The sequence below is a fragment of the Ammospiza nelsoni genome, chromosome 6 (genome assembly GCF_027579445.1).
Source record: "Ammospiza nelsoni isolate bAmmNel1 chromosome 6, bAmmNel1.pri, whole genome shotgun sequence".
NCBI lineage: Eukaryota > Metazoa > Chordata > Aves > Passeriformes > Passerellidae > Ammospiza > Ammospiza nelsoni.
In genome coordinates this window covers 54,906,938-54,932,680 of record NC_080638.1, presented here as the reverse complement: position 1 = coordinate 54,932,680, position 25,743 = coordinate 54,906,938, and the positions used below count along the sequence as shown (strand labels likewise).

The window sequence follows — 25,743 nt, the reverse complement described above, 5'->3', positions numbered from 1 at the left end:
TTATAGAGGTCTCAACAGCAGATGTGGCTTTGGTCAGAGTCTGCATGAAAACACTGATTGTAGTTTGCCAAGGTTACAGCTGTCAACCCACCTTTCCTCCTTGTTTTATCAGCTTCACTGAAGATGTGCTTACACACTAGTATCCCAGTATTCCAACTGGGAAAAGTTAACTTAGAACTAAAAGTAGTGTTTTCTTTAGAAAAAGTGAAATTTTTTACAGTTCAGAGACTATGGTGGCCATTACTAAAGAAGCTGTATATTACAAAATTAAATAACACCTTTTTTTAAATAAGTGAATTAATTTATTCATATTTGTACATTAAATTGTATACAATTTCAGATAGCATTACAGTTAGATTAACAAAAGCTCATTACCAAAAAAGAAAATACAAAACTAAAAATTATTCTGGAAGCTTATTACAGAAGTTAAGTTTCACGGTCGAGTTCATACAAGTCAAATCTGGTGGTATTCAGTGAAAAATTTAGATGTTCAAAATTAAATGTTTAAAAAAACCCATGTGATTTCTATAAAATCACATCTAAGGCAGATTTCTTTTTGTACATTGATTTTAAACATTTGGATAGAGGGAAAAACCTGAGATCTATACCCAAAAGCTATTCTCTGCAGAAGAGACATACACATTTGTTTGCTTCCTGTAGCAAACAGTATATATAATGGTTACTATAAAAGTTGTGCTGTACATTAGCTGTAGTGCAGGTCACTTTCATATTTAGTGCCAGTAAAGGCTTAACAAAATATACAAAGTCTTAAAAGGTGAGGCTGTTTAAAGCATTAACTGTATACATATTGCACACTACTGTGAATACTCATGGTTCAAAAAAATACTCGCATTTGCCAGTTCTTACATAATGAACCACGCTGGAATGAGAGAGAGAGTCAAGAACAGCAAATATTTCCAGCTGTCAAATCAGCACAAAGTGAGAGGCAGGTCTGTGGAGGCTGGTGTCTGTGTGTGCCCTCAGGAGGCCACAGCTGCAGTTCTCACTGGTCCCGAGACTCATAGAGAAGTTTTGTTGCCTAACAGAAAGGGAAAATGCCAGTGTTAACTGAAGTTTCACTTGCAGGCATGTTATCTGCTTCCCACCCCTCCAAAAACCTCCTTTAAATCCAGGGCTTTGAATTCTTCCTTGTTTTCCTCCATGTGAGGCCTGTACTAGCATTCAGGAAGTGCTGAATGCACTTACACGGTGATGGAAGTTTGAGCACACGCTACTGAGCAGAGTAAAGGCTGGGGTGGGGCACCTGGGGAGCTCTAAAAAAGCAAAAAAGCAACAAAGAGCCACAAACCTGCCCATACACATTATAAATGACAGTTCTGATCAGCAATCCATCAGCTGACTGATTGGAATGGGGCTTTGGTTTTTTCCCACCATAACTTTTATTTACGAAATACCAACCTTCAGTTTCATTACCCATGCAGGACCTAACACCAAAAGATTAAACTCTTCCATTTCCAAAATCAATAACTTCTTTAAATCTTCATGAAGCAGTAAAAACAATTAGCTGAACTTAGGGTCAAATGAGTATTTCATAGTGCACATTCTTCAGCCAGTAAGAAAATCCAAGGAAGTTTAAAGCCAAATTCTTAGTTCTTTTCATCTAATAATATACATAAGATCTTGGGAAACCCTTCAGAGTGCATAAATTCCTCAGTCTCTGAGCAGAAACCTAGTTATGTTCATTACACCCAGCCATAGCTTCTGTTTTCCAAGCAACAAGGCCCTGAAGTCCTTGATAAAAAAATAACAGAAATACTCCTAAGGCTGAATGCTCTCTCTGGTGCTGCTGAACAGCCTAGGTAAAGATTTTTTCAGCCTTGTCTAAGTTTTGGCTGCTTTGCTTACCTTATGCATAGCTGCCAGCCAGGCTGCTGACAGCTTCTTGTTACAGCTGAAGTCTTCACCAGCAGTAAACTTCATCTGCATCACCTCCTCCGACCCTGGGACCTTGTACTGCAGGACCATTCCTATGGCACGAGTGTTGCCTCCTGGAAAGAGAAACAACATCTGGAACAGCAGCAGCTTTTACCAACTAAGTAACAAAACATTTTCCAGCTCATGAGTATGTTTGGAGAATGTGCTCACTGCTCAGTTCAGAGCACAAGCAGCTGCTGGATCTGAGGAGCTCATGACCACAGTGCAGGCAGTGGGACCTGCAGCCTCCTATTGCTTCATTCTCTCTGCCAAGCACCAAGGCAGAACCTGCATCAGCCTTCAGGTAAAGCCACACGCCTGGAACACCTTCATGATTTACTAGCACCATGTTAAGACACTGTTACCACAGTTTCATACAGTAGCCTGCAGTCTGTAGGCTTAGGGTCCAGTCAAACTGATGGCAAAGCAGGCAGCAGTCCCTCCAAACCTGGCAAAGGATGGAATGATGCTTACATAAGGCTAGAGAACAGCTGGCAACATCATTTACTTCCTGAAGGAAATTGCTGCCAAAGACTGCTCTGCCAAGAGCGCAGTAAGTGAGGTGTTTGCTTCTCTCTTACTGAGGCTGCAGAGATGAAGATAAACCAAAGAAAAAATACAAACATTTAACAAGAACTTTTAGAATGACACATTACTGTCATTACTTCCTGCAGCAGTGGAGCACAAACTAAGCTCTAGGAGCAGCACTAGCATACACAGGACACTTCTTACAAAGCTCTTTTTAGAAGTGTCTGCATGAGAGGGCCCCTGGAGGCTGTTACTGCAATATCTGAGGAGCCAAAACAAATCACAATCTAAGCCAAACTCAATCTAGTTAGTGCTGTTAATGTACCCAACCCAATCAGAAGCCCACAGCAGGGTTTATAAAAGAGCTACTTTCTACTCTCCTAGGATAAATGGAAATTCAACTTCATCAATTGCTTCTCTGCACCTACTGGTCAGAATAATGGATTAAGGGTCTACTGAAAGATAAACCAGTGGAAATCACACACCCACAGCCTTGACCAGCTTGCCCATGTCTGGCATTACTAAGACAGAATACACCTTGCATAACAAAGAGGCCTTTCTTTTAAAGTTGTGTAAATGCAAGCCAATAATTAACAGTTTCAGTGCAAAGCCTTTCCAGACAGCCCACAGGGAGTATATTTATTTCTAGTATGCCAAATTCAGCAACCTGCTAAGCAGATGATCTGTAATCTGTAACATTGTGTACTACTGCAGATAGCATTTCTCATCTCTCCTTCTCCCAGCACGGACAACAGCACTTTGGTCTAAAGAAGGCCTTGAGCACCTTAGTTCTCCTCCAGAGTGTTACAAAACATTCACTCTTGGTTTATTAAACAGACATATGGGAAGGAACAGATATGTGTCAGACTCAAACATAACTCAAGTTGAACAGCAATTATGGATCAAGCACATAATCAGCACTGCAGAGAAGAAAGAGGTGAGGGGGCCATGGCATGCTTGGGTGAGTCATGCTGAAAGGCACTGCAGATACCTTCAGTAACAGGCTGGCTCTCCAGGAGGCTGGTGTAAGTGTGAATATCTTTTTCTACCATCAACAAGGAAGGCAGGCAGAAAAGAGATAAAGCAATCAGAAGAGTAGTGAGCAAGGAATTACAGGAGCATTAAGTGACTCAGCAATATACCTGGGTGATTTAAATACCAAGGTAAGTTTATTCAAGTTAACATGCTGTACTGACTGAATAATGCACAGATGGGCTGTGCAATTAGAAAAACCCAGCAGTGACAGAAGTGTTGATAGAGAACAATTATTGAAATTCCTGACCTTGTTTGTTCTCATTTCAGTCAATTCATATTCAGGTTCATCCTGAAATACTCTAAAATCTGGTAAGAGATGGGGCAGTAAGTTGCTGCACTCCAATTTATATGTTACCAGTTTCATTTGGCCACCCCTTTGTCTTGAATGAAATTAAGAAAGGATAGTTGAATTATTTACTCCCCCTCCCCCATTTCATTCTGTTAACAATGTTTGAACCAGTCAAGGCAAAATCCCAGCTGGATTCTGAAATGGAAGCTACCAAAGACTAACAGTTCCCTCCTATGAGCTCTTAAATTAGCAAATATTTTTACATACCCAAGAGAACAGGTGACAACCACCCTTACTCAGGTTTATCAAGAGTCTCTCCCACATTAAGGCTGTGGGGGAACTTCTAAATCTTTAGGTGTTCCCCCAGCTCCCAGCAGCCACATGGGACAGGGTGTCACAGACTGTGCTCTATTCTGAGAGCAGTTGTAACCAATAGTTAAACACTGAATTCGCTGTCTAGCTCAATAACTACAGCTTCATTTTTTTTCTTAATAGTTCATTTATATTAAAAGAAAAAATTACCTCCAGGAGTAAATCCCTCTGTAAGTATCTGAACAGTTGAAATCTGTATAATTTCAATTTCATAATGGCTGTCTCCATCCAAAACCAGGTATCTACATAATAGAAGAAAAAGGGTTTTTTCACTTTTTTTTTTTCCTACAAGATCAATTCCAAATCAGAGGAAAAAAGTTAAAAATCTCTCAGTGACATTGTTTATCTGTTATTTGGGGTGAGGAGGGATAGAAATCAGGCAGAAAATGTTACTTTTCATTGAAATTTCACCCTTCCAAGATATTCTGATCCACACTGTTAGTAAATTCAAGCAAACATTCCAGTATTGTTGGATCTATCCTTTCAGTCTGATGACTCTCTCCAGTATCCTCAGGGCATGTTACTCTCCTATTTTTTTAAGTTATTGTGTAAGAATAGAGCTGTAAGTACATCAATGCTACAGTTTACAAGTGCAGTTTCCATCAATCTTTCTCACCTCTGGTTGTTGGAAAGTCGACAAACCATGAGCTCAGATTTATCAGATGTTCCCAGAGTTACAAAGAATGTAGCACCTGGAAAGAAATGGTTTAGTATTCTAATACAGAATTCAAGAAGCAACATTCAAGTATCAGAAAGAACACCTAACTTTTACTTACTAATGCACTGAATTGAGTGAAATAAGGGAATAACTGAAAAATTCAACTGATTAACATCACAAAACACTCAAGTATAAAAAGCTGATCTTTAATTATCATGTTCTGACTTACAGGACCTTTCACACATGCTATGCAATTTCTCCCATGTGTAGAAATGCAGATGATATCCAAGAGGAATCTTTTTAAAATGAGAAGAAATTTGGAGGTGGCAAAGACAGGCAATTAAAGACCCTCTGTCATCACTGTAACACAAATGATTGTTTCTGTATTAAAAAAAAACCAATTTAATAGCAGGATGTGACCTTCAGTTCTATGCTTAAGAAGCTGTAAAGACATCTCTTTTTCATTACTGAAGGCTGGCTCAGTATTATTGTGAGGTCAATGAACTTCAGCTTTCATGTTGATTCTTCCCCCTCCAAACTGCTTTGGCAAGGGGAAGGTCACTGTTGCTCCACTAGAGAGGTGACTCAGAACTCCAAGCAGCCCTGCTTCCTCCTCATGTTCCCTGTGTTACCCAATCCCAACAGGGCTGGCCTGGGAAATGAAGAAAACAACATCCAGCCCTGCCCAATGGTCTGCAATCCATCCCCACAACCTGAACCATGCAGCCCTGGAGTTCCACAGTTCCACCTCCTTACTTGCCAGCTCACCCAGGGCCACTGACCCCCAGCACAGAGCCTGTGCTGCTGAAGTGAGACAGAGACAGCAGCACCAAGGCTGGAGAAGGACATTACAGCCACCACCACCACCTCTCTGGCCACCATCTGTGGCTCTACAGCAAGGCAGGAACAACTTCAGAACATGAAAGCAAACAGGAGTAGCTTTAAAAAAAACTCTTCAATTTAAAAGATGGGATTAAAAAACTCATCTACGCCCTCATGGTAAAGCAGAGTGAAGAATGATTTATGTGCTCCAGGATGAGCACACTCCCTTCTGAACCCAGGATCTCCCCAGGAACATCCTTGCCCATCACATGTGGGGCTTAGCTTACCCATTATGCACACAGGCACCACGCTGAGAGATCATCAAAAGGCACTGAAGGATCACAGACTATTTTAAAAACTGAAGTTTCAGCTTTCTTAATGTAATTGGAACATGAATTACTGTATTGTGAAGGTTTAAACCTATGGAAAATTGAGTACTCATGATGATCTGCCATCAACCACAGCTGTAGGCCATGGACAAGATCAAAGCTCTCAGATGAAGCTTGAAACAAGCACTCTATCTTGTTTGAAAATGTTAAAATATTCTCTCAAGTATTTTTCATCCTTATTTAATGTAACAGGAATATGGTTAAAAGATGCATTATTTCAAGGAAAATGCCAACTGCACACTCATCTGTTCTCACAGGTATTAAAAATTTATCTTTAATTAAATCACTCTCCATCAAGACCAAGAAGTACAAACTGAGAGGTGCAAACACTGACTACGAAGTGTGAACCTGTCTCTGAATAAACCCGTAACGCAAAATCACTAACTGCAAAACAAGAGGCACAGCAAAGAGGAAACAAAACCACAGCTTGTGGGACAAGAAGCACTGCTCTTGCTGTTCACTGGAATTTGAATAACCACAACCAGGACCTTGGGTGCTTACCATTCATGAGCACTTTGAGCTGTTTGTCGTAGAACTCGGTCTCCTTCTGCGACACCAGGGCGCACTCGGCGCACTGCCGCACGGGGTCCACGAAGCACATGCGGGGCAGAGGCACTTTCTTACTGCAGCACTTGTCACAGAAACACTTCCCACACCTTCTGCAGTGATGCTACAAGCACGAGAGAACACCTCCTTTACTTATTTACTAAGGAAACTAAGAGGTTACTACAAGTTTCTCAGGTGTGAAACGTGCAAGCTGAGGGACAGGTAGAAGAAATGAACTGTTACAGGGGCAGACAGGAATCTCTGAAGGTTGGACACAAAGGACTGAGTATAATATAAACAGCAGCACTCTAAGCCTTTGCTGGCACTCTCTAAAGATGCTTCTGGAGCAAAAAAGAGCATCCTTTAATTTCCAGTAAATCCTTCACCTCCCTGTCAATAAAAACCCATGACAAGAGTGGTTTCCAGGTGCCTTCAGACTTCTGGCAAAAGATCTTGGAGAACTTCAACTGAAGTTTCTATTCTTCTTCAACTGCAAATACTATTATTCTCTTTTAAAACTTATTATCTCTTTTAAAACTTATTCTCTTATTCCCATGGGAAAAATATAAGAATCTTCATAGTTAGAACCTAAAGCTATTCCTTTTATCAGAAGTATCAGGCAGCACAGCACAAATCCAGGGAAGTTGTGAAACCAGAACAAGTCTTGCAGTGTGTTTCACAGCCCCTAAATCTGCAACCAGTGGCCTGTGCTCCAGATCAGGGGTGTGACAGTACCAGCAGACCTTCCTGATACAAGTTCTCATGACAGAACAAGTACTCCCAGGCAAGCAGGAACTCATCTGTGGCTCAAAGCAACCCTCAAAGTTTGATACAAGGAACTGGTAACACTGCACTTTTGGTCAGTGTTAGGTTTTCCTTCCAAATGTTCTGCAAAATTCTCTGGAGTACCCATTTCCCAGGGCTACCCCCAACTGCTTCCCACAGCTAACACAAGGGAAACACAGCAGCTTGTCAACTGGTACAACATGTGAGTGTGTCTGGTTTAAAACTGAAAAACATGAACTATGTCACTGCACTACAAGTCACACTTTCACATCTTTCTTCACTTTTGTAAGCCTGTGCTAACAAAGTGTCAATGTAATTATACAAAGGAATGATGTTCCCTCCTAAAAATTACTGCTGGCCTTCTTTGGGAGGGTGTTTTGTAGAATTCTCCATGTCATACTCTGCCCACCAGTCTGCATTCCACAGTGACCTCTTACCGTTAATAATAGAATTTAATGTCAGTGTTTTCTCTTCATCCAGTGAGCCTAATTATGTAGTTTTCACTTTCTACTTTAATTGGAATTTCTCTCTTCCAAACTCAAGACAAATCCTGGTTTACTTTTCAAAATATGTCAATTGTAGTACTTTGCAACACTTACTGCTTCATATTTCATTAATTTATCTTACCTTTCTAGTTATGAAGTCAAATTTTGTATCACACTGCATACATCTTGGGCACTAGAAAACAGTACAAATTAAGATTAGTCTACAATCTTTTTAAACCTTTAATTCCACCACCATATACAAAGAATGAGCTTCATATTATGCCCCATAAAGAAACACCTCCAACAAATTTCCATCTCTTATCTTTTCACCATGAATAGCTTTCATTTAATATTGATGTAGCAAAATAACGTCATCTCCATTTGCAAGACAAAAAAAGGAGCTGCCAAACTTTCCCCTAATGAATAGTGCATCCTGCCAGCAGGCAAAAGTACATCTCAGAATTATTTACCATTCAAACATTGATAATGTTTGGCTATCTAGACAGTCCCATATCCCAGAATCAACTGGTTTTATGTAAGTTGTCCTCACTTTACTCTACTACCATGCTCTGCTGACTCGCCAAAACATTGTTTACACAATTTAATGCTCTCAATACTCACACATATTTGAAACATGCTAAGAGATATTTGGTTTTCTTCCAAGCCACCAAGACCTAATGCTTATTCCAGCTACAAAAAGTCACTTCCTGAAATATCTCTTTCCTAAAACAAACTTACACCCACACACTCCTTTCAAAAAAATGACAGAAAAAAAATTGAAGGAGTTTCTCCCTTCCAAGTAAGTAGAGTTTAAGGGGTGACAGCTTTGACTGTGTTAACAACCAGAAGTGATCAGTGACTGCTGGACAATCAAAATTTTCTGTATAGAAAGTCACCTACCAAAAGGTTGATACCCAACCCTTAGGTCACTGGATTTTCAACAAAACTTTACATCTTTTTATCTACCATATCAAACCCCAGTCTGAGGCTTATAATGCAATTTTTGCTGTATTTACTAGCAAATATTAATGCAAAATTATGCCTGGTTAGAAACTGAAACCCCTCAAAGCAGACTATCTCAGACTACAGCAGAATGTCCTCTTCACCACATGCCCTGAGCTGAGCAGGTGCTATTTGCTAAGCACACAGTAATCACCCTTTGCCTTTAATTAACACATTTCAATACTTAACCCTTTTTCTTCTATAAATCCCCTCAGGTTACAACAGCTTCTATTCAGGGATTTTTGCTCCAGCAGACACTCAATCACTGTCACAAATCCAACAGCTGTAGCCAAGAAAATATTACAGCAGCTAAATTAAAAATTCTCCAGAAATTTTTCATGTCCTTTTCAAGTGCAAGCTTGTTAATAATTGGTGATAGTTTATATGAAAGGCTCTGCTGTCTAAACAGACATTTAACACATTAGACAGTAATGGCAGTCACTGTAGTGGAAGGTAAACACCTACTTGCAGAATTTGTTACAACAAGCTGTTTCCAAATCCCACACAGAAGAGCACTGGAAGTGTTCCTGAATTGCTTTCACAAACACTGAACTGAGGCATCCAAACACAGCTTTTCACAATGGCTGCAGAAAAGCTTATTTCAACACTCACTGATAAATAACGTCAGCATGAAGCAATTTCAGCACACACCAGGTTTCACCTCTGTAACAAGTAGAACTCTACAGCTAATGTCATCTTCTGCTCTACCTGGTTTTAATTTTTGACATGTAGCTTAACAACTTGCCTGGGAGCTGGTCCTGGCAATAATTTTAGTATGCCTTCAATTTACCCAAGTTCTAATTAATTTTCATAATGAAAATATTTGGGAGGTTTTTGGTTGGGTTTTGGTGGTGGGTTTTGTTTTTTTTAGTTCACCTGGACTGGGTTTTTTTATTTGTTTTTTTGCCAAAAGGCAGAAAGCACAAGTCACAAGCTAGAGGGAAAAAAAAAATCAAACCCAAACTCTTCTAAATACTGTGTTCTACATAGATTCTATGTTCTACATAGATTTCATACAGAATGCTAGGCTAAACATAAAAGTGGTTTTTAGGAAGGAACAAAATTATCCATCCTCTTATTTAACACAAACTATAGAAAATTATTTCTTAATTCCAGACCCATTATGAGAGCCCTGCCTGATACAAACAGCAGTCCTAAATAAATCACAAGTCAAGCAGCACATGGTAGCTGGCATTGCAATATAAGATTTTCTAAGGAAAATGTTCTGACAGAAGCAAGCTCAAGATACTGTTCCTTCAAGGTATTTCTGCTTTAAGTAACCAGAATGGAGTGAACCATTTGCATAATGTCAATTTCTGCTTTGCCTGGGACAAGATATTTATTGAGAACATCTTGAAATGTGAATTCTTCCCCTTCATCCATACATTGACATAATCAGAGAGTGACTAGCATTTAATTAAGTTTTATTGCTTGGAGGGGTTTTATCACATTAGCAGAGAAGGAAGCACAGTGTCCAAGTTACTTCTCGTGTCTTCAAATAAAAAGATGTGAAGCAAGAAATTAAGTAAGAATTCATATCAGAAGTACATTCATTTCATGTGCAGTCAAGCACCAATGCCAGTATCAGATTACAGATTATCAGAAAGAGGAAAATGGAAGAACATCCAACAGCTGTTGGATCTTGGCGTTAATTTAAAAATACCAAGAGTTGGTTCATTGCAAACTTGTCATGGGTTTGCTCAAGTGTGAGAACTTATTTCCATAATCCCACAGATCCAGCCAGAGGTGAGGATCCCATGGATGGCCAGGAATCAATAGTTACGCTCCACATGCTTTATTTGCATAAATAATAACAGAGTGATTCAAGAAGGGATGCTTGGGAAGCCCTGGCTGAGCTCCCTAACACAGGAAACCTCTGCAAAGGAGGAAGTTGAGGGAATCCCACCTGGCCAGAGGGGGAAAGGGCAGGATGCAAACCCAGGGCAGGCAGAGCTGGGCTGCTCTGACCCTGCTGAGCCCGGCCTTGGCCAGGGGGGCTCAGCTCCCTCCAGCAGCAAGGAAGGAACCCTCCAGCAGAGCCGGCAGCTCCTGGGCAGCACACAGAGCTCCTCAGCCATGGAAACATCTGCTGCACAGCTGCATATCACAAGCTTTGGCCACCTCTGCAGGCAAACTGACACATCTTACTCAATTTCTAGTCCAAGCTTTCCTTAACAGAAATATCATCAATTGAGCTCTGCTGGTGATTAACAAAGAAATTCTGAGTCAGACAAGGCACATGCAGATGCCAACATCCTAAGTTAAATGATGCTCAGCACAGACTTTCATAAATCCCCCTCAACTCATTACCTCTACTACAAATAAAATTACTTTAAAAAGTAAACTTTTCAGTAGTCCTGCTCCAGCCTTGCATTTCAAATTCCTCACAGATACCAATATTTTAAGACTGTATAATCTTGTGATAAAAAAATTTAAAACTTAATTACATTTCAATGCTGTATAAGCTGCACAAAACTACCAACTGCCATAATTATTAGGTGGCCTTAATTTAAAAAAATAAGCCAGTTGACTCTTGCATAAGAAAAATAAAATTACTGGATTTGTGAGTGTTACTGGCTGCACAGCAAAAGCCAATGGATTTGAAAAGCCAGATAAGAATTTGCTAACACCACTCAAGGTCTTGGACATAGACCCTTCATTTTTAATAATGTCTGACATGGTAACAAGAGCAAGCATTCTCAACTAATTCATTGCCTAGGTAACCCTGTGTCTTTAAATTTAATTGTTCTTAACAAAAACTTGGGATTTATAAGCTTCTTGGTGTATCACATACCTGCTTTATTTAAGGCAAAATTTTGCAACATATTTGGCAATTGTTAACCAAAGGGATGTCAGAACTCTAGCATACTCCAGAAATCTAGTAAATTTTTTTTAGTAAAAAAATATTTTACTTCCAGAAATCTAGTAAAATAACTAACCACAAAATAACAATTCATAGTCTTAATCTTGCATTAACAAATGCATTTTAAATATTTACCTCTATCACACTTCCTCTCAATAGCAAATATCACTGAGCACATTCAGTCACAATTCAACACCCTCAGCCTATAGATCTGCAGACTACAGGGGGAAAGTTGAATTTTAAGGAGAATGAAACTACAATAAAATTGTAATAGAGAATTCAAACTAACAACGCACTTTATACTGATGTAGCTACAATACACAGATTTAATTCTCTCCATATATCTAACAAGTTTAACTAGATGCTACCACAGTCCCCAAACAATCTTTAGCTGGATTACACAGAACGTTCTGCCCGCAGAGATACGAGGCAGAGGGAGAGGCTTTGTTCTCCATTCCTGACCGAAGCAGGACTCGGTGTTCCCGTGCACAACAGCCCAGCACGTCCCAGGAACGCTCTGCTGGCTGACCCCGGCCGAAATCCACACTAAATAAATCCTCATTCCGCTCACATGTAAATGCGCGGGCGTGTGTCCACGCCACAGAACGCAGGCAATAAATAAATAAACCAACAATGGATTCTATGTTGTTTGTGCATCTGGGTGCAGCGGCTGGCAACAATCGACTCTCCTTACGTGAAATTAAAAATATCACCATCGCTAAGTTGTTTACTCGGTAAATATTTCAAGCAAAGCTGACTGAAACAGACTGCGCTGTTCAGTGGCTGTTTAACCACGAACACTCACACCAAGAGCCAGAAGGGCTGTTCTACCTCAGCCCTATTGCTTCAATAATGTATGCAGTTAGTTTTAAACCAGAACCACCTTTAGCAGCACTTAAAGCAACACCGACCAGCTCGCTACACTTCTCATCACCAATCGCGAATTTTCGCGCCGGGGCCGCACAGCGGAGAGGAGCGAGTGACAGCCCCGTCCCTGCGTCCTTTAACCCATCAGCCTAAGGGAAGCGAAAAAGCGGAGGGAAAGGGAGGAAGGAACAGGGGGAAGGGAAGAGCGGCACCCCTGCCCCGGCGGTACCTCCTTGTCGGGCACCCAGGGCGGCTCGTCCAGGCCGAAGGGGCTGCGGGCGGCGCGGTGCTCGGGCACCATGCGCAGCCCGCTGGGGGAGCGCACCAGCTTCTTCGCGTCGCCGCCCGACATCTTCCCCCGCGCGCCGCCGCCGCCAAGGGACGCCCGCGCCGCCGCCCAATGGCCGCGCGGCGCTGCGCGATGGACACGGCACTCAACCAATGGGAAGCAGCGGCTCACCGGCTCCGCCCACACGGTCAGGGCTTTCCAGCCAATCCCGTGCCCCTTGGTGCAGTACTCCCGCCTCCTTCGTGTCCCGCAACCCGGAAGCGAAGGGTTGGTCGCCGAGTTCCAGGAAGCGGCACACCGAGCCCGGACCGCCGCGGCCGCGAGGGGCGGCTCCGCAGGGCGCGGCTCCGCAGAGAGCGGTTCCGCAGAGAGCCCCCGGTCGCTGCCGCAGCGCCCGCCCGAGGCTCTGAGCCAGCCCGGCCCCGCCGCTCCCGGCCGGCCCAGCGGGAGGGGAACGAGCGCCGCCCCGCCATTGGCTGTCCCGCCGGGGCAGTCACGGAAGGGAGCTCTGATTGGCCTGCGGCGGGCAGGCTGCTCGCTGATTGGCTGCGCGGGCGGCGGGAGATTCGTGACGGCGTGAGGGCCCTGTGGCGGCCTGAGGCTCCTGTGGCGGTGCCCCGCTCTGTCCGTCCCTGTGTCCGCCTGTCCTGCTGTGCCTGTGTCCGGCTGTCCGCCCCTCGCTCCGGCTCCGTGGGACCCTCCGGCTGCACCGTGACCCGCTCCCGGTGGTTTTTTCTCCCCCGGGCCTCATCCATGGAGCGGCTCCCTGTGAGCGGAGAGCGCGCAATGGTTTGGAGCCCTTCAGTCGAGGGCCGTCACAGCCATGATTGATGTCGGTAAGTTTCGGCTTCTAAACCTTCTCAGAACGTTGCTTTAAATGGGTGTTACTTAAAAGTAACTTGCCTCTCTTTTAGATTTATTCTGCTATTAGCGGCCATCACAACCTCTCCCCCCCGTGTTGAAAAAGGGATTGTTCATAAAGTCGTGTATGCTCATATAAATGCTGGCTGTCTGCTGCAATCCTTCATAAATTTATCAGAATAACGCTAAGAACCTCTTCTAGGCATCCATGGGGCTAAATTGTTGTGGTTTTCACCGAAGTATTAAAAGAGCTGTTTAATATTGTCACAAGTAGCAAACAGATTTTAACGATTTAATATTAAATTTGCTTTTAGCTAATAAATGTAAATTTATAGCTAAATAAATGACTGTCCAATGCATCAATAATCCTGGGTCATCCTAAACTGCTCGTGTGTGAGATTTTTTTCTATGAGAAAATGAAAGCCTCGTGTGAGGACTGACAGGGCAGGAATAAATCACTGTCCTGCTTGCTTGTGAGCTGCACATAGAGCAAAAGCACTATGCAGAATTACAGGCAATTCAAACTACCAGGAGCTCTGAACTGCAGGATTATTTGTTGAATTCTTTAATAGGATAGATGTAAACAGCCATCAGAGAAGACTTCAGGATTAGAGAATAGCCAGGGTTGGGAGGGAGCTCTGGAGATCACCCAGCCCAGGCAGGGTCACCCAAAGCAGGGACACAGGAATGAGTCCAGGTGGGTTTGGAATGTCTCTGTGGCAGCTGTTCCAGTGTCTGCCACCCTCAGTGTAAGAGCTGTTCTTCACCTTGAGGTGAAGCTGAAGAGTTTGGCTCCATCCTCCTGGCACCACCCTTGGATTGTGATGTGCTTGGATGGGATCCCCTCTCTGCTTTCTCCAGGCTCTCCTCAGCAGAGAGATGCTCCTGACCCCTCCTCACCTTTGCAGCAGCTCCTTGTGTTTGTTGTGCTGGGAGCCCAGAACTGAGCTCAGCACTCACTTGGGGCTGATAGAGGGGGAGGATCACCTCCCTCAGCCTGCTGGCCACACTCTTCCCAAGTAAAATTACATCAATATATAAAATAATAATAGCAATAGTTCTCATAATAACCCCAGAGTAATTGCTACTTCTCTAAGGTGACTGATAAATGTATTAAAAATAGGAAGGAAAAAAATTAGTTCTGGAAACTTTTGACACTGATTTATGCCTATTTTTTTCTTACCCGTGTCTGTGATAAAAGCCACTTTAATCACAGATAATTATCTTATATCACAGATAATTATCACAGATAATTATGGGATGTGCTGCTCACTGCTGTGCTGTGTCAGGAGATGGACTGGGACCAGTTTGACCTGAACCCTAAAACAATTGCTGCCCTGAAAAAAGGTAATTTAATTTGCCATTGTCTCTAACAGATCTGTCACCACAGTGACATCCTTGACAATTGTGTGTTTGTGGGTATAAGCAGGCAGATGGACACTAATATTTTAGAACTGTAATTAAGTATTTCATAAAGAAGTTTTCTGAGTAATTAAAAGTGTTGGGTTTTGCCCATGCTTCAATAATAAATTTCCAAACACTTTTACAGCTTGTGTTGGTACATTCCACGTGAGTGTTGCCTGCCCACCATACAAGAATGCAGTATAGATAAAACTCAAGTAAATGAGAATTAGAAATTGGGAAAACTTTGCTGTGGAAGTCAGCCAAAAGTATTTATAAAAATTCCTCTTGTTTCAGCTGACATCAAATCAGTAAAAGAGATTTTACACCTGTCTGGAGCAGACCTGCAGAGGTTGATGAAGCTCTCCAGTGCAGACACCCAGTGCCTGCTGAAAACAGTCTCTCACACACTGAGGAGGAACAGCATGCTCACAGGTAATGCAGGGCATAAAAAATCTTCTAGATAAAGTTCAGAACTGTCACTGTGAGAAAATGTGGTTCTGGCTCCTCAATGACACAGAAATGTGGGGTTAAAATGAGAATGGAAGTGTTTTAATTGTGCTGTAGTGAATTATTTAACTGTGCCAAGGACAGCTCCCCTGGGGGTAAAGGGAAGTGAACGGGTGACATTTTCAGGATTGAGCCTGCTTGAAACAGGACAACATGTTTCTCCAGTCTGAAACACTTAAACACAGCAACAAAATATTTCCTTTTTCTTTCACACTCTCTTCCTCTCTCTCACTATTCTCCTTTTGGACTAAGACTAGTTGAAAAATGTATATCATATATTAAAAGCTTCATAAACTGCTTTGTCATGAACTCCTCATTCCAAAACAAGCAGGACCTAATAGCTCCTTCTGCACAAATTCTTAATAACAATTTTGTGTTTAAAACCTATTTTCTTGTGGTTGCATGTGTTTTCAGGCTTTGACCAGATGCCTGCTGTGCTGTTTTGTACTCTGCTATTCCCATTTCCATAACTGCTGTGCTAGAACCTTTGCTGTCAAATCCTCTCAGAGTGTAACTTTCCTCAGAGACACCTTAGAGGCAGAGAAAGCAAAAAAAGAGTTTGAGAGCAGGAGAGAACTCAGTGTAAATTATCAATCTTTGTCCAGATACTCAGCAGAGGTCTGATGGGGAGAGAGAGGTGGGGAAGACCAGGCTGAATTAGGGAAATTCTCTATCAACAAAGAAAGCATCTCTTGTAGAATAAAGCTTGTGTACAGCATCTATTTTGTATCATTGTGTGTTAGAAAAATAATAAATGAAACTACCTGTTTCTTTTTAATCATTAAACCTTGCAGCACTTCAGCTCTACCAAGATAAAGATCCTTTCACCTCCCAGCACCAGAAGCTGAGCCTGGGGTGTGCAGTGCTGGACAGCTTGTTGAAAGGAGGCATTCCTTTGGTGGGAATCACAGAGCTGGCTGGGGAGAGTTCTGCTGGGAAGACTCAGATTGGTTTGCAGCTGTGCCTGTGTGTGCAGTACCCTTACAAGTACGGTGGCTTGGAGTCTGGTGAGTGCTGAGCTGAACCTGGGTGCAGTTCCCAGCTGAGGGAGTGCACTGTCCTCAGGAGCCTCAGCACAGGCTCAGTGCATGTCACTTCAGCAGGAGAGCAGTCAGTGGCTGATGAGTGTTTGCAGAGAGAAAAGCTGCACATCCTGCAGCACAGCTTAATTCATCCACAGTTCCTGTTGGCCTTTGTTTGCCTGCCTTCAACTCAGCACACAAACAATGGAAGAGAAGTGGTGCTGTCATTGGCTCCTCAGGTCAGCAGGACAGCTCAGCAGATCACTCCCTACAAAGAGAGTGGGTCTTAGGTCTATGGTACATATTCCCTTAGCTGGGGATTTCAAATTTCAAAGATTATTTGTTTTGATAACAATAGTTGTACTGATTTACAGAGTAAAAACAATGGAAATATAATTGAAAAAGGTAACATTGTTTTGTACATGTGATTTTCCTGGGTTTACCGAAGTATACAGGTTTATTCTTTGACTTGAGTATGGTTTTTTTACCTTTCTGTCATATTAATCGAACTCCCAATTTTAAATTTTTTTTTACTATTGCTGCCATAGAAAGGGAGGAAGCCTGTGTCATTTCTGAGGATTCTGGTACTCTGCCTTAGGTGTGTTTTGCCTGTGACCTTGCTGCTCCTTCCAACAGCACTGCCTTCATCTGGCAGCTCAGTGGCTCCTTGTGGGGAAACTCACTCCTTTTACTGTATCCACCCTTGTGGAAAAATCATGGGCTGTACAAATTGAGATCTTGCTCAAAGGGCTGTGAGTAGCCCATGGCTTACATTACATGGTGTCATTAATCAGAGCAGAAACAATTCTATTTTGTTCTGTTCCTTTGTGTGCTGCTGCTAACTGCTGCACATAGTTTAAATAAATACATTTTTATCCATGCTCCAGCACTTCTTCCTGTTTGTGTTGAAATCAAGGAACAGAGCAAGGTGCCCAACACCCTACTGGCACTCTTGTGTTGAGCCTCCCATGAGAAATACAGCAATTAAATCTTAGGTTAAATGTGAGGAGTTTTATCCTTCAGGAAACTTGAGGAGAACAGCAATGCTTAGAAACTCTCACAGAACTCTGCACCAGCAGTGGAAGATTTTGCTACTGATTTAAAATTATCCCTGTATTATTATTATCCCTGCATTCTATTTTTTTACTGATTACAAACTTCCCTCCCTTCTTATTAGTGGTGAAGCTGAAATATATTTCTTTAAGCAGTTACTTCATTAAATTTAGTGCTAGTCTTGTTTGTAATTCTCAGGGCAAGGGGGTTGGCAGCAAAGAAATGCTGAAAGTAAACAAAGGCCTCCTTTGCCTCCAGGATATCTTTCTGCTGTTCTGGAATGTCAGTTGTGTTCAGTTGTGTTGGCTGAATTTATTTTATATGCCCATATTCATAAGTAATATGTGAATATAATGGAACAAATTAATTTCCTTATTAGAATTCTGAATTAGAAAATAATGTTTGCTACTGATTCTTGGTAACAAACTTGGTTTGGTGCCTGATACATTATGATCATAGGAATCAAATTTTTTTCTTTTTGAGGCTGGGGGGTTTTAAGAGGTTTTATTCCTGTTTAGTTGATTTTTGGTGGTATTTTTCGTCAACAATCAGCATAACACATTTATTGGCCTGAATAACAGTTTGATGAAATTGCTGATTTCTGTTTGGGTTTTGTTGGACTTGTGACTGTGTTTTCAGTGTCCTGAATGTTGCAATAACTGTGGATCAAAATACAATTATTTAATCAATGGAGCATCAATCTATCTAGAAATGCAAATCTGCATCTGGAAGAACCCCAGTGACTATGAAATCTGAAGAAATGGACATTCCACCCTTTTTAAGTAAACCAAGGCAAGGACAAGTGACCTCCTGCTTAAGGCAGGTCTGGTTTTCAGAAAGCAGATGATTTCTCTGTGAGCCCACAGTTCATGGTAGAGAAATCCCTGTCTTTCAGCATTAAAGCACCACTGTGCAAAAGGCAGTCAGCTTAAATAAGCATGGCAGCTGAGAAGGCCAGAAAGTTTTACTGAGGAGCTGTTGTCTCAACACAAGTTAGCACAGGTGTTTTAGCATGAAATTCATAGTGTGAATTGGATTTCTGTGTTTTGGATTTCTGGCTGGAGCAGGCAGACTGTGCAGTGCCACTCTGTGGGTTGGATAAAGTGTGATACTCCTGATCCCAAGGGCAATGATCAGGTGCTCCTCAGCTGTGCACAGTGAGTGTCACCCAGTGCAGAGTACAAATCCAGTTGTCCCAGCTGGTGCTGAAGAAAGGACCAGGCATCTGCAGGAGAGTCACAGAAGGGGGGTTTTTGTTCATCTTATTCAACATGGTTACAAAATAACCAAGCAAACATGATTTTCCAAGTCTGTATGTGTAGCTTTTAAATGCAGAATGTGTGCTATCATTTGTGTGCTGTAAGAAAACTGTGTTTGTAAGGGCCCTGTGGTTTCCTTGGCTACAGGAGCTGTCTACATTTGTACAGAAGATGTGTTCCCAAGCAAACGTTTGCAGCAGCTCATAGACCAACAGCATAAGCTGCGTGCAGATGTTCCAGCTGAAATCATACAGAAGATCAGATTTGGAAACAATGTTTTTGTTGAGCAGGCAGCAGACCTGGTAAGTAATAGCACAATGTTTCTAAGGCTCTTGATCAATATGGATTTGAGGCAGTATTTTACTGTTAAGGTCATCAGTGGAAGAGCAGCACAGTTTGTAACTGGTTTGGAACACTTAATGATAATGTCATGTCCTGAGTGTTTCAGTGAGAGCCACTCCTTGCCCAGGTAGGCTGAGAAAGTTGGGGCTGTTCAGCCTGGAGAATAAAATGAGGCCCTCCTATGGGGAGCTCACTGGAGCCTTCCAGTGTCTGAAGAAGCTGCAGGGAACCTAGAGAACCTGTCTCTGTCAGGACATGTGGACAGGGCAAGGGTACAAACTGAAAGAGGGGAACTTTAGATATTAGGAAGAAATTCTTACTGTGAGGGCGCTGAGATACTGGAAGAGGTTGCTCAGAGAAGCTGTGGCTGCCCCATCCCTGGCAGTGTTTAGGGCCAGGCTGGATGTGGCTCCAAGCAACCTGCTCTGGTGGGAGGTGTCCCTGCCCATGGCAGGGGGTTGGGACTGGATGATTTTGAAGGTCCATTCCAACTCCTTAACATTAAATAATTCTATGAAAACAGTAAGTTTAGGAGTGTAGTACTACACCCTTGAGATTTAAAAGTATCAGTGAAGTCAGAGCTGCAGGTAAATGCAGGTTGCAGTTTTGTCTCCTCCTCAGTAAAACCACCAGCTGTGGTTACTGGTGAGACTCAGAGATCCACCAGCTGCCTTCATGATTCAGAACTCCCTGAGCTCATGCTGCAATGGTGATTGCTGCAGTTCAGTCTCCTGATGTCCAGCAGGGCTCTTTGCCTGTGTCACTGTCCCTGTGTGTGTGCAGGACACGTTCCAGCAGTGCCTGACGAGGCTGTCCCTGCTGCTGGCGCGGGGCATGGCGCGCCTCGTGCTCATCGACTCCATGGCCGCGCTGTTCCGCGCCGACTTCGGCCCGGCCGACGCTGCCCTCAAGGCTCGGTACCTGCAGGCCTTTGGGGCTCGGCTGCACAGCCTGAGCACCAGCTTCAGGACTCCCATCGTGTGCATTAACCAGGTAAGGTATCCATTGCTTCTTACCTGTACGGACTGCTCAATAAATGGCTGGAGGGTGATGGAACGATCCGTGAAAATGCAGATTTCATGGTGCTGTATTTACCACCGTCAGCTGATGACTGATGGAAACTGAAGCTTCCTTAAACTGATGTGCCTTAGTAAATGTTAACTACTCAAAGTTTATTATTTAAACTTTTATAGGCTGTTAATTGTAGGGGGATAGAATATAAGAAAATAAGGTGGTATAGAAAGTAATCTTAGCCCTAAAGGAGTTGCTGCTGAGCCAATTATTGGAGATTAGGAACAGGCCTGACTTTAACAGGCCACAGCTGTAACCAATGAGAAGATGAGTGCTATAAAAGAGTGAGTGGTTGGTTGAAAGGGAACTGGAGTCAGTTGGCTGCTTTGTGAAGAAGGAAGAGTCAGTGCTTAGAGGAGCTCCCTATGAGAAACATTAAGGAGGTATGAAACTCTTGCAGTGAGGAGACAACAATATGGAATGTTTGCTATATAATGACAAAAGTTAATATTCTCAAAAGTTGTCCACTAAAGCTAACAGAAATAGATATGTATAGCAACTGCACAGAGCATCAAAGCAAAATAACAGAGTTCTTATCACTGGCTTCAAATGCCATTGTCAGGAGGATTGCTCTGGGAGCTCTGCAGGCAGTTATATCCCAGGAGACAGTGAAGCACCAGGGACTTTGCTTCACTTCTGTGGAACTCAGCATTTTTTTGTGTAACTGCTGAGATTACTGAAGCACTGAACTGCATGAACTGACTTGAGCTGGACCAAAAGCCCACAATGATACTGGTCACAAAGAGTATTCTTTTGAGAAAACAAGGCAAGACACTGCTCGCAGTCCACTCACAAACTGAAGGAGCATCTGAATGCCAGAGGTGAAGCATTCATACTCCAGTGTGGCCTTGGGAGGGGAATGTGCAGGCCACAGAGAAACTTCAAAGGTCTTGAAATCATTGAGAACATGGCACTTTTGGGAGATCTGGGCTTTTGTACTTTTTATCTCCAGCTACAGCACTGGAACAGTTTTGTGAATGTGGGGGTTCGTTTGTGGTTTGGGTTTCTTTTTTAACAAATAAGGCATCCATCTAGTAGTAGTTTAATTAATGTAAGCTGTACCTTGCTAAGTAGTTCTAACACTGTAAGCTCAGCTTGTGATTTCCAAATCCATTTTAGTTTGCCTTGAAACAGTAAGTGTTTTCTAACTTAGCTTAATGTATGCTCTGATAACTTGGGATTTCCTTGCCTTGGTTCCCTTCCCTGCCCTTGTGCTTGCTGAACACAATCCCAGAACCCCAGGTCAGCTGCACATCTGTGTTTGTGCTCCAGGTGACGGACGCAGTGAGCGAGTCGGAAGCTGCTCAGTGCAGTTGCAGGTGAGTCACCCACACAGAGTGACAATGCCAAACACAGCAGCTCTGAACCGTTCTGATCTTTGTCACCCCAGGGTAAGCTACAAGATCATGTGAGGAGCACTGGGACATTTACCCAGCAATGCTGGATTTGCTGGAGATCAGCACTAGCTTGTGCTGTGAAGGGGAAGAAAGTGTCACACACATTTACACTGTAATCCCTGATCACAGGTTAGCAGGAAAAATGCCCTGGAGTTAATGGCCTGAGTACCTGCTGACACCAGAGTATTTCTGCATCTTTCTCTGATGTAACTGCATGCACCTCCTGTCTGCTTTAAAAATACAGCAGCCAAACCCTAGCAGCAAGCTTTGTTAGTGAGCTGAGGAAAAACCCAAAATAGTATCTTCTGACACCAAGATATTAATGTACATATTTGTTGTTTGAATCCTAACTATAACCTTGATTTACTGCATAAGCTGGGTACTACATAAATGGGTGTTTGTGAGAAGTTCACTGTGTCCTTCAGATTCTGGAACTGACACAGAACAAGGATAAGGTTCAATTATTATTTTTGCCTGATTATCTTGTATTTATTTTACTGGAGAAATCGCACTTTTTCCAGGAAAAAAAATTGTTTTAAACCTTGAGTTAAAAGTCACACAAATGCAGTGTTCTGTTTACCCAACATTTCTAAATATACCTGCAAATGGAATCCAAGGCCAGCAGTTACACACTTCAAATATTAAAAGTTCAGTCATTTTTCTCGTGTGGTTTTCCTGTTGCAAGAGAGGCCTGTCCAGATGGAGGCAGGTATTCCCCCTAGCTGTAGTTGAAAGAATGACAACTGTTCTGTGTAGAATCACTTCTCCTCCAGCTCTTTCCTTGCCAAAGGGAGAATCTAAGTTTTGTGAGTAAACCCTGTCACCTCTGTCTTCAAAGACCCATTGTTTTTAATATATGTTAGAGAAACAATACCTGATGCCTTCTAGTGCAGTTTGGTTACAACAGAAAGTATTTCCTCTGAAGTCCATGCATGCAGAAATGTGTAATGCTTCCCTTCCAGGGCAGTGGGCAGCAGAGTGACTCCAGCCCTGGGGATAACCTGGTCCAACCAGCTGCTGGTGAGGCTGATGGCCCGGCGGCTGTGGCTGCCCCAACACTCCCCTGCAGCAGCACCCTGCCCTGGCAGCAGGAGGACTTTAAGTGTTGTTTTTGCTCCTCATCTCCCTCCATCCTTCTGCTACTACACAGTGCAGCTGGAAGGTGTAAAAGGAATAAAGTAACACTTTTGCATAGTAAAGGCTCCTGCTCCAACAATGTATCAGGACTTTGCTTCAGGAAGAATTACTGGTGAAATGCAATTGTTCCTAGATGAGAGAAACTGATGGTGAGGTATGTGAACAATGGTATGGCTACATTTAGCCTTGTCTGCATTGTGCAGAATTATCTTTTTTACTCTTGGATATTCAGCTTTTCCTTGTGAGATGAGCACCCTGGAGGTTCTGAAGGAAAGGGAAGCTGTGGGCAGGTGGAGGCTGCACAATGGAGTGGGATGTAGCAGTCCCCAGGATGGGGGAGATCTGATGTCTCATTTTATTTTAATAGCATGCTCATCTAGAAACAACATTTACTGTAGTTTTGTACCCTGTTTCCAGACCCAACAGGACTTGAAATTCAACCAGTTTATGTTGCCTGCTGGTGGTTCTGGGTCTCATGCTGCCAATTAAGGATAGCCATTCTTTGTCACAAAGCAGCTGGCCTATTTTAAAACCATTTGTTATTAAGATTTTAAAGAAAACAATCCCAGAAAGGTACTTTAACATATTACTGTAAGAATTAAAATTGCACTGCCTTTGTACTAGATGAGTGTATCTAGCTTCACAGAACTCTTTAAAATTTTTCAATGGTTCATTTCTACTCTTTTCCTGCTTTCCAGTCCCTTCCCTTCATAGCAAAAGCCTCTTTAGTCTCTTTTATTTGAAGGAGAGCAAACCACATCCCCCATCCCCTTGTTCTCTTTGCCCATTGCTGAAGCTGTGTAGCCTCAGGGCAAGCTCTGTGTGTTCTCCCTGATGCTCTGCCCTGCTCTGTGTTCTGCTAAATCAGCATTCTCCATGGGCTGCTGGATTGGTGCCTCTCATGTCCTGTGTCCCTGCTGCGGGCTCTCAGCTCAGCCATGATCCTGAAGGGCACCTTCAGCTCTTCTCATCCACTCAGATGCTATTGCTCTTCTGAGGTGATTTTTGTTTTTTAGTTAGAGCTTCACATGGGTATTCTTCCTGTCTTTTTGCTGCTTGTCACATTTTTCTGCTGTCCTCAGATCACTGCCATGACATCCACTCTCCAATAGCTGAATTTTTCCTTTGCTCTGTTCCATGAGAAAGCAAGCCAGGTGGAGTTACACTGTCCAGAGGCCTCTGTTCTGTGGGTGCTGTCATGCTCACTTGTGTCACACACTCAGCAAGCTCCCACCTTTCCCCTCCTGCTGCTGGCACAGGCAGGAACTCCCTGTGTGTCTGTGGGGTGGCATTGCTCAGGTCCCTTTTGGCCAGAAACCCTGTGTTTGTGAAAAGCTGCCTCCTCCTTCAGGACATTCACCCTCCTTCCATGTGCAAGCATGCAGCTGGGGAGCTGAAAGCTTTGTCTGGCTGTAAACTGCCTCAGCTGGAACTGGCAGATTTCTCAAGGGACAACTGAGTGTAGTTACTCAAGGAAAAGAGACCCTGAGTGACTGCCTGGGGAGGTTCCAGAGGAGAACAGGCACAGCTTGAAGCTGAAGGAAAGAGGTTGTAAGCAAGCAGAAAGGATGACTTGCTTTCAGTGCCTTCTGCAACCCCTTCAGATGTCTCAGGGGCCCTTGTGCAAATAGCACAAGTTGTGTCTAAATCATTTTTGTAAAATGTCTTTAATTCTCTGTATTTGGAAATGACCTCACAGCTTCTTTTAATAAAATCCAACCATGAAACTTAGAAACCTTTATGTCCTCTAAGGAAAATTGACAAGCAGGGCCACCTCCTGCCTAAAACCCTCACCTTCTGTGCCTCCTCCCTATCAACTTCAATAAAGGTCAGCTAATGCAGCACAGGTGCCATTCCAGTTCTGTTCCTGCCCTGTGCCCCTGGGCTGGACCTGCAGCCAAGGCAGTGATCATCCCATTGTGGGACTGGGAAAAGCAGCCACACAGAGGTACTGCTGATTCATGGAGTCACCAAACCCTACCTGGTTATTCATTTACAGAAAAGCCTCATCAAATGCTGGGCTCAGCCATATTTTGATATTTTGATCAAAATCTGAGTCAATGATATTTTGATCACTCTTTTTTGCAACTTGCAAATGCTTGCTGGAATGGCCCTGAAGTGTTATAAGTGACAGATGGGTGTGCAATCAAAGTTTTAATTTACCTGGTGAAAAACACTTGTACCAACAAACAGAAGTAACATTTTGCCTGCTCAGATGTTGTGTCTGTACCCTGTTGGTTTGTTGGTTATTTCTCTCCAGCTGAGTGAGAGTACATGACAGTTTGTCTCCTGAGCACACACAAACCCTGCAATCTCAAATGCAGCTGAGCCCCACTGAGGCTCACAGCCAACACCCAATCACCCCCAGCACAGCTTTGGGGCTGCAACCCCTCACAGGAACCCAACACAGCACCTGTCCATTGAAGCTTGTGTTATAAGTGTTGAAAGGTGCTTAAGTTTTAATAAATGCAAATTAAGAACCTTCCCTTTATAGAGCTTTATTCATCTTTGGGTTTCACAACTGAGATTTGTATTCTATACAAGGAAAAAAAATGGAAGTAGTTTTTACAAAGAAGATTTACAGTCTAGAATGTATTAAGTCTTTATCCTGCAAGACTACTTAAATATTCTACACTTCAAAAGAAATGTTAAATGACACTTGAGAAACTATGGTTCCCTAAATATTTCTCATTTACAAGCAGATGTAAAAGAAGTGTTGCAACTTCCCTGCGAGCACAAGCACCCTCCCAGTGTGGGCCTTTGCACCTCTACCAGGCCCCCACACTCTGTTTGGCTTCTTGCTTTCTTGTTTCAGGTTTTTTAA

General features: G+C 42.9%; 2 protein-coding genes across 5 annotated transcripts; one reads left to right on the top strand and one right to left on the bottom strand.

Annotated features, from left to right (window-relative positions):
• Window positions 1-279: 279 nt before the first annotated feature.
• Window positions 280-13,211, bottom strand: ZFYVE21 (zinc finger FYVE-type containing 21). 4 transcript variants are annotated; one of them, XM_059473557.1, is made up of 8 exons: window positions 13,038-13,211; window positions 7,988-8,038; window positions 6,530-6,698; window positions 4,776-4,851; window positions 4,310-4,401; window positions 3,455-3,508; window positions 1,867-2,009; window positions 280-1,039 (listed from the first exon to the last, which is right to left on the bottom strand). In XM_059473557.1, the coding sequence occupies exons 2-8, from the start codon at window positions 8,024-8,026 to the stop codon at window positions 1,004-1,006; spliced, it is 609 nt and encodes a 202-aa protein (XP_059329540.1). In that variant the 5' UTR covers window positions 8,027-8,038; window positions 13,038-13,211; the 3' UTR covers window positions 280-1,003. The 4 variants fall into 4 exon arrangements, with proteins under 4 accessions (XP_059329540.1, XP_059329538.1, XP_059329539.1 ...); XM_059473555.1 differs by lacking the exon at window positions 13,038-13,211 and adding an exon at window positions 12,807-13,000; XM_059473556.1 differs by lacking the exons at window positions 3,455-3,508; window positions 13,038-13,211 and adding an exon at window positions 12,807-12,990.
• Window positions 13,212-13,526: 315 nt separating this feature from the next.
• XRCC3 (X-ray repair cross complementing 3) lies at window positions 13,527-24,654 on the top strand. Its single transcript, XM_059474519.1, is given in 9 exon segments — window positions 13,527-13,702; window positions 14,964-15,074; window positions 15,426-15,563; window positions 16,433-16,645; window positions 19,120-19,274; window positions 20,098-20,307; window positions 21,620-21,638; window positions 21,641-21,704; window positions 22,745-24,654. Coding segments are annotated over 8 exon segments (1,074 nt in total). The 5' UTR covers window positions 13,527-13,702; window positions 14,964-15,019; the 3' UTR covers window positions 22,965-24,654.
• Window positions 24,655-25,743: the final 1,089 nt, after the last annotated feature.

Bases quoted from the DNA above. Each gene is read 5' to 3' on its own strand.
- ZFYVE21 (XM_059473554.1), bottom strand. From the start codon at position 12,929: ATGTCGGGCGGCGACGCGAAGAAGCTGGTGCGCTCCCCCAGCGGGCTG. The intron at 8,039-12,806 runs GTACCGCCGGGG...ACTGTTTTCTAG, and splicing joins CCTGGGTGCCCGACAAGGAG to TGCCCAAGATGTATGCAGTG. The intron at 3,805-4,309 runs GTAATTTTTTCT...ATCTCTTACCAG, and splicing joins AGAGGGATTTACTCCTGGAG to ATTTTAGAGTATTTCAGGAT.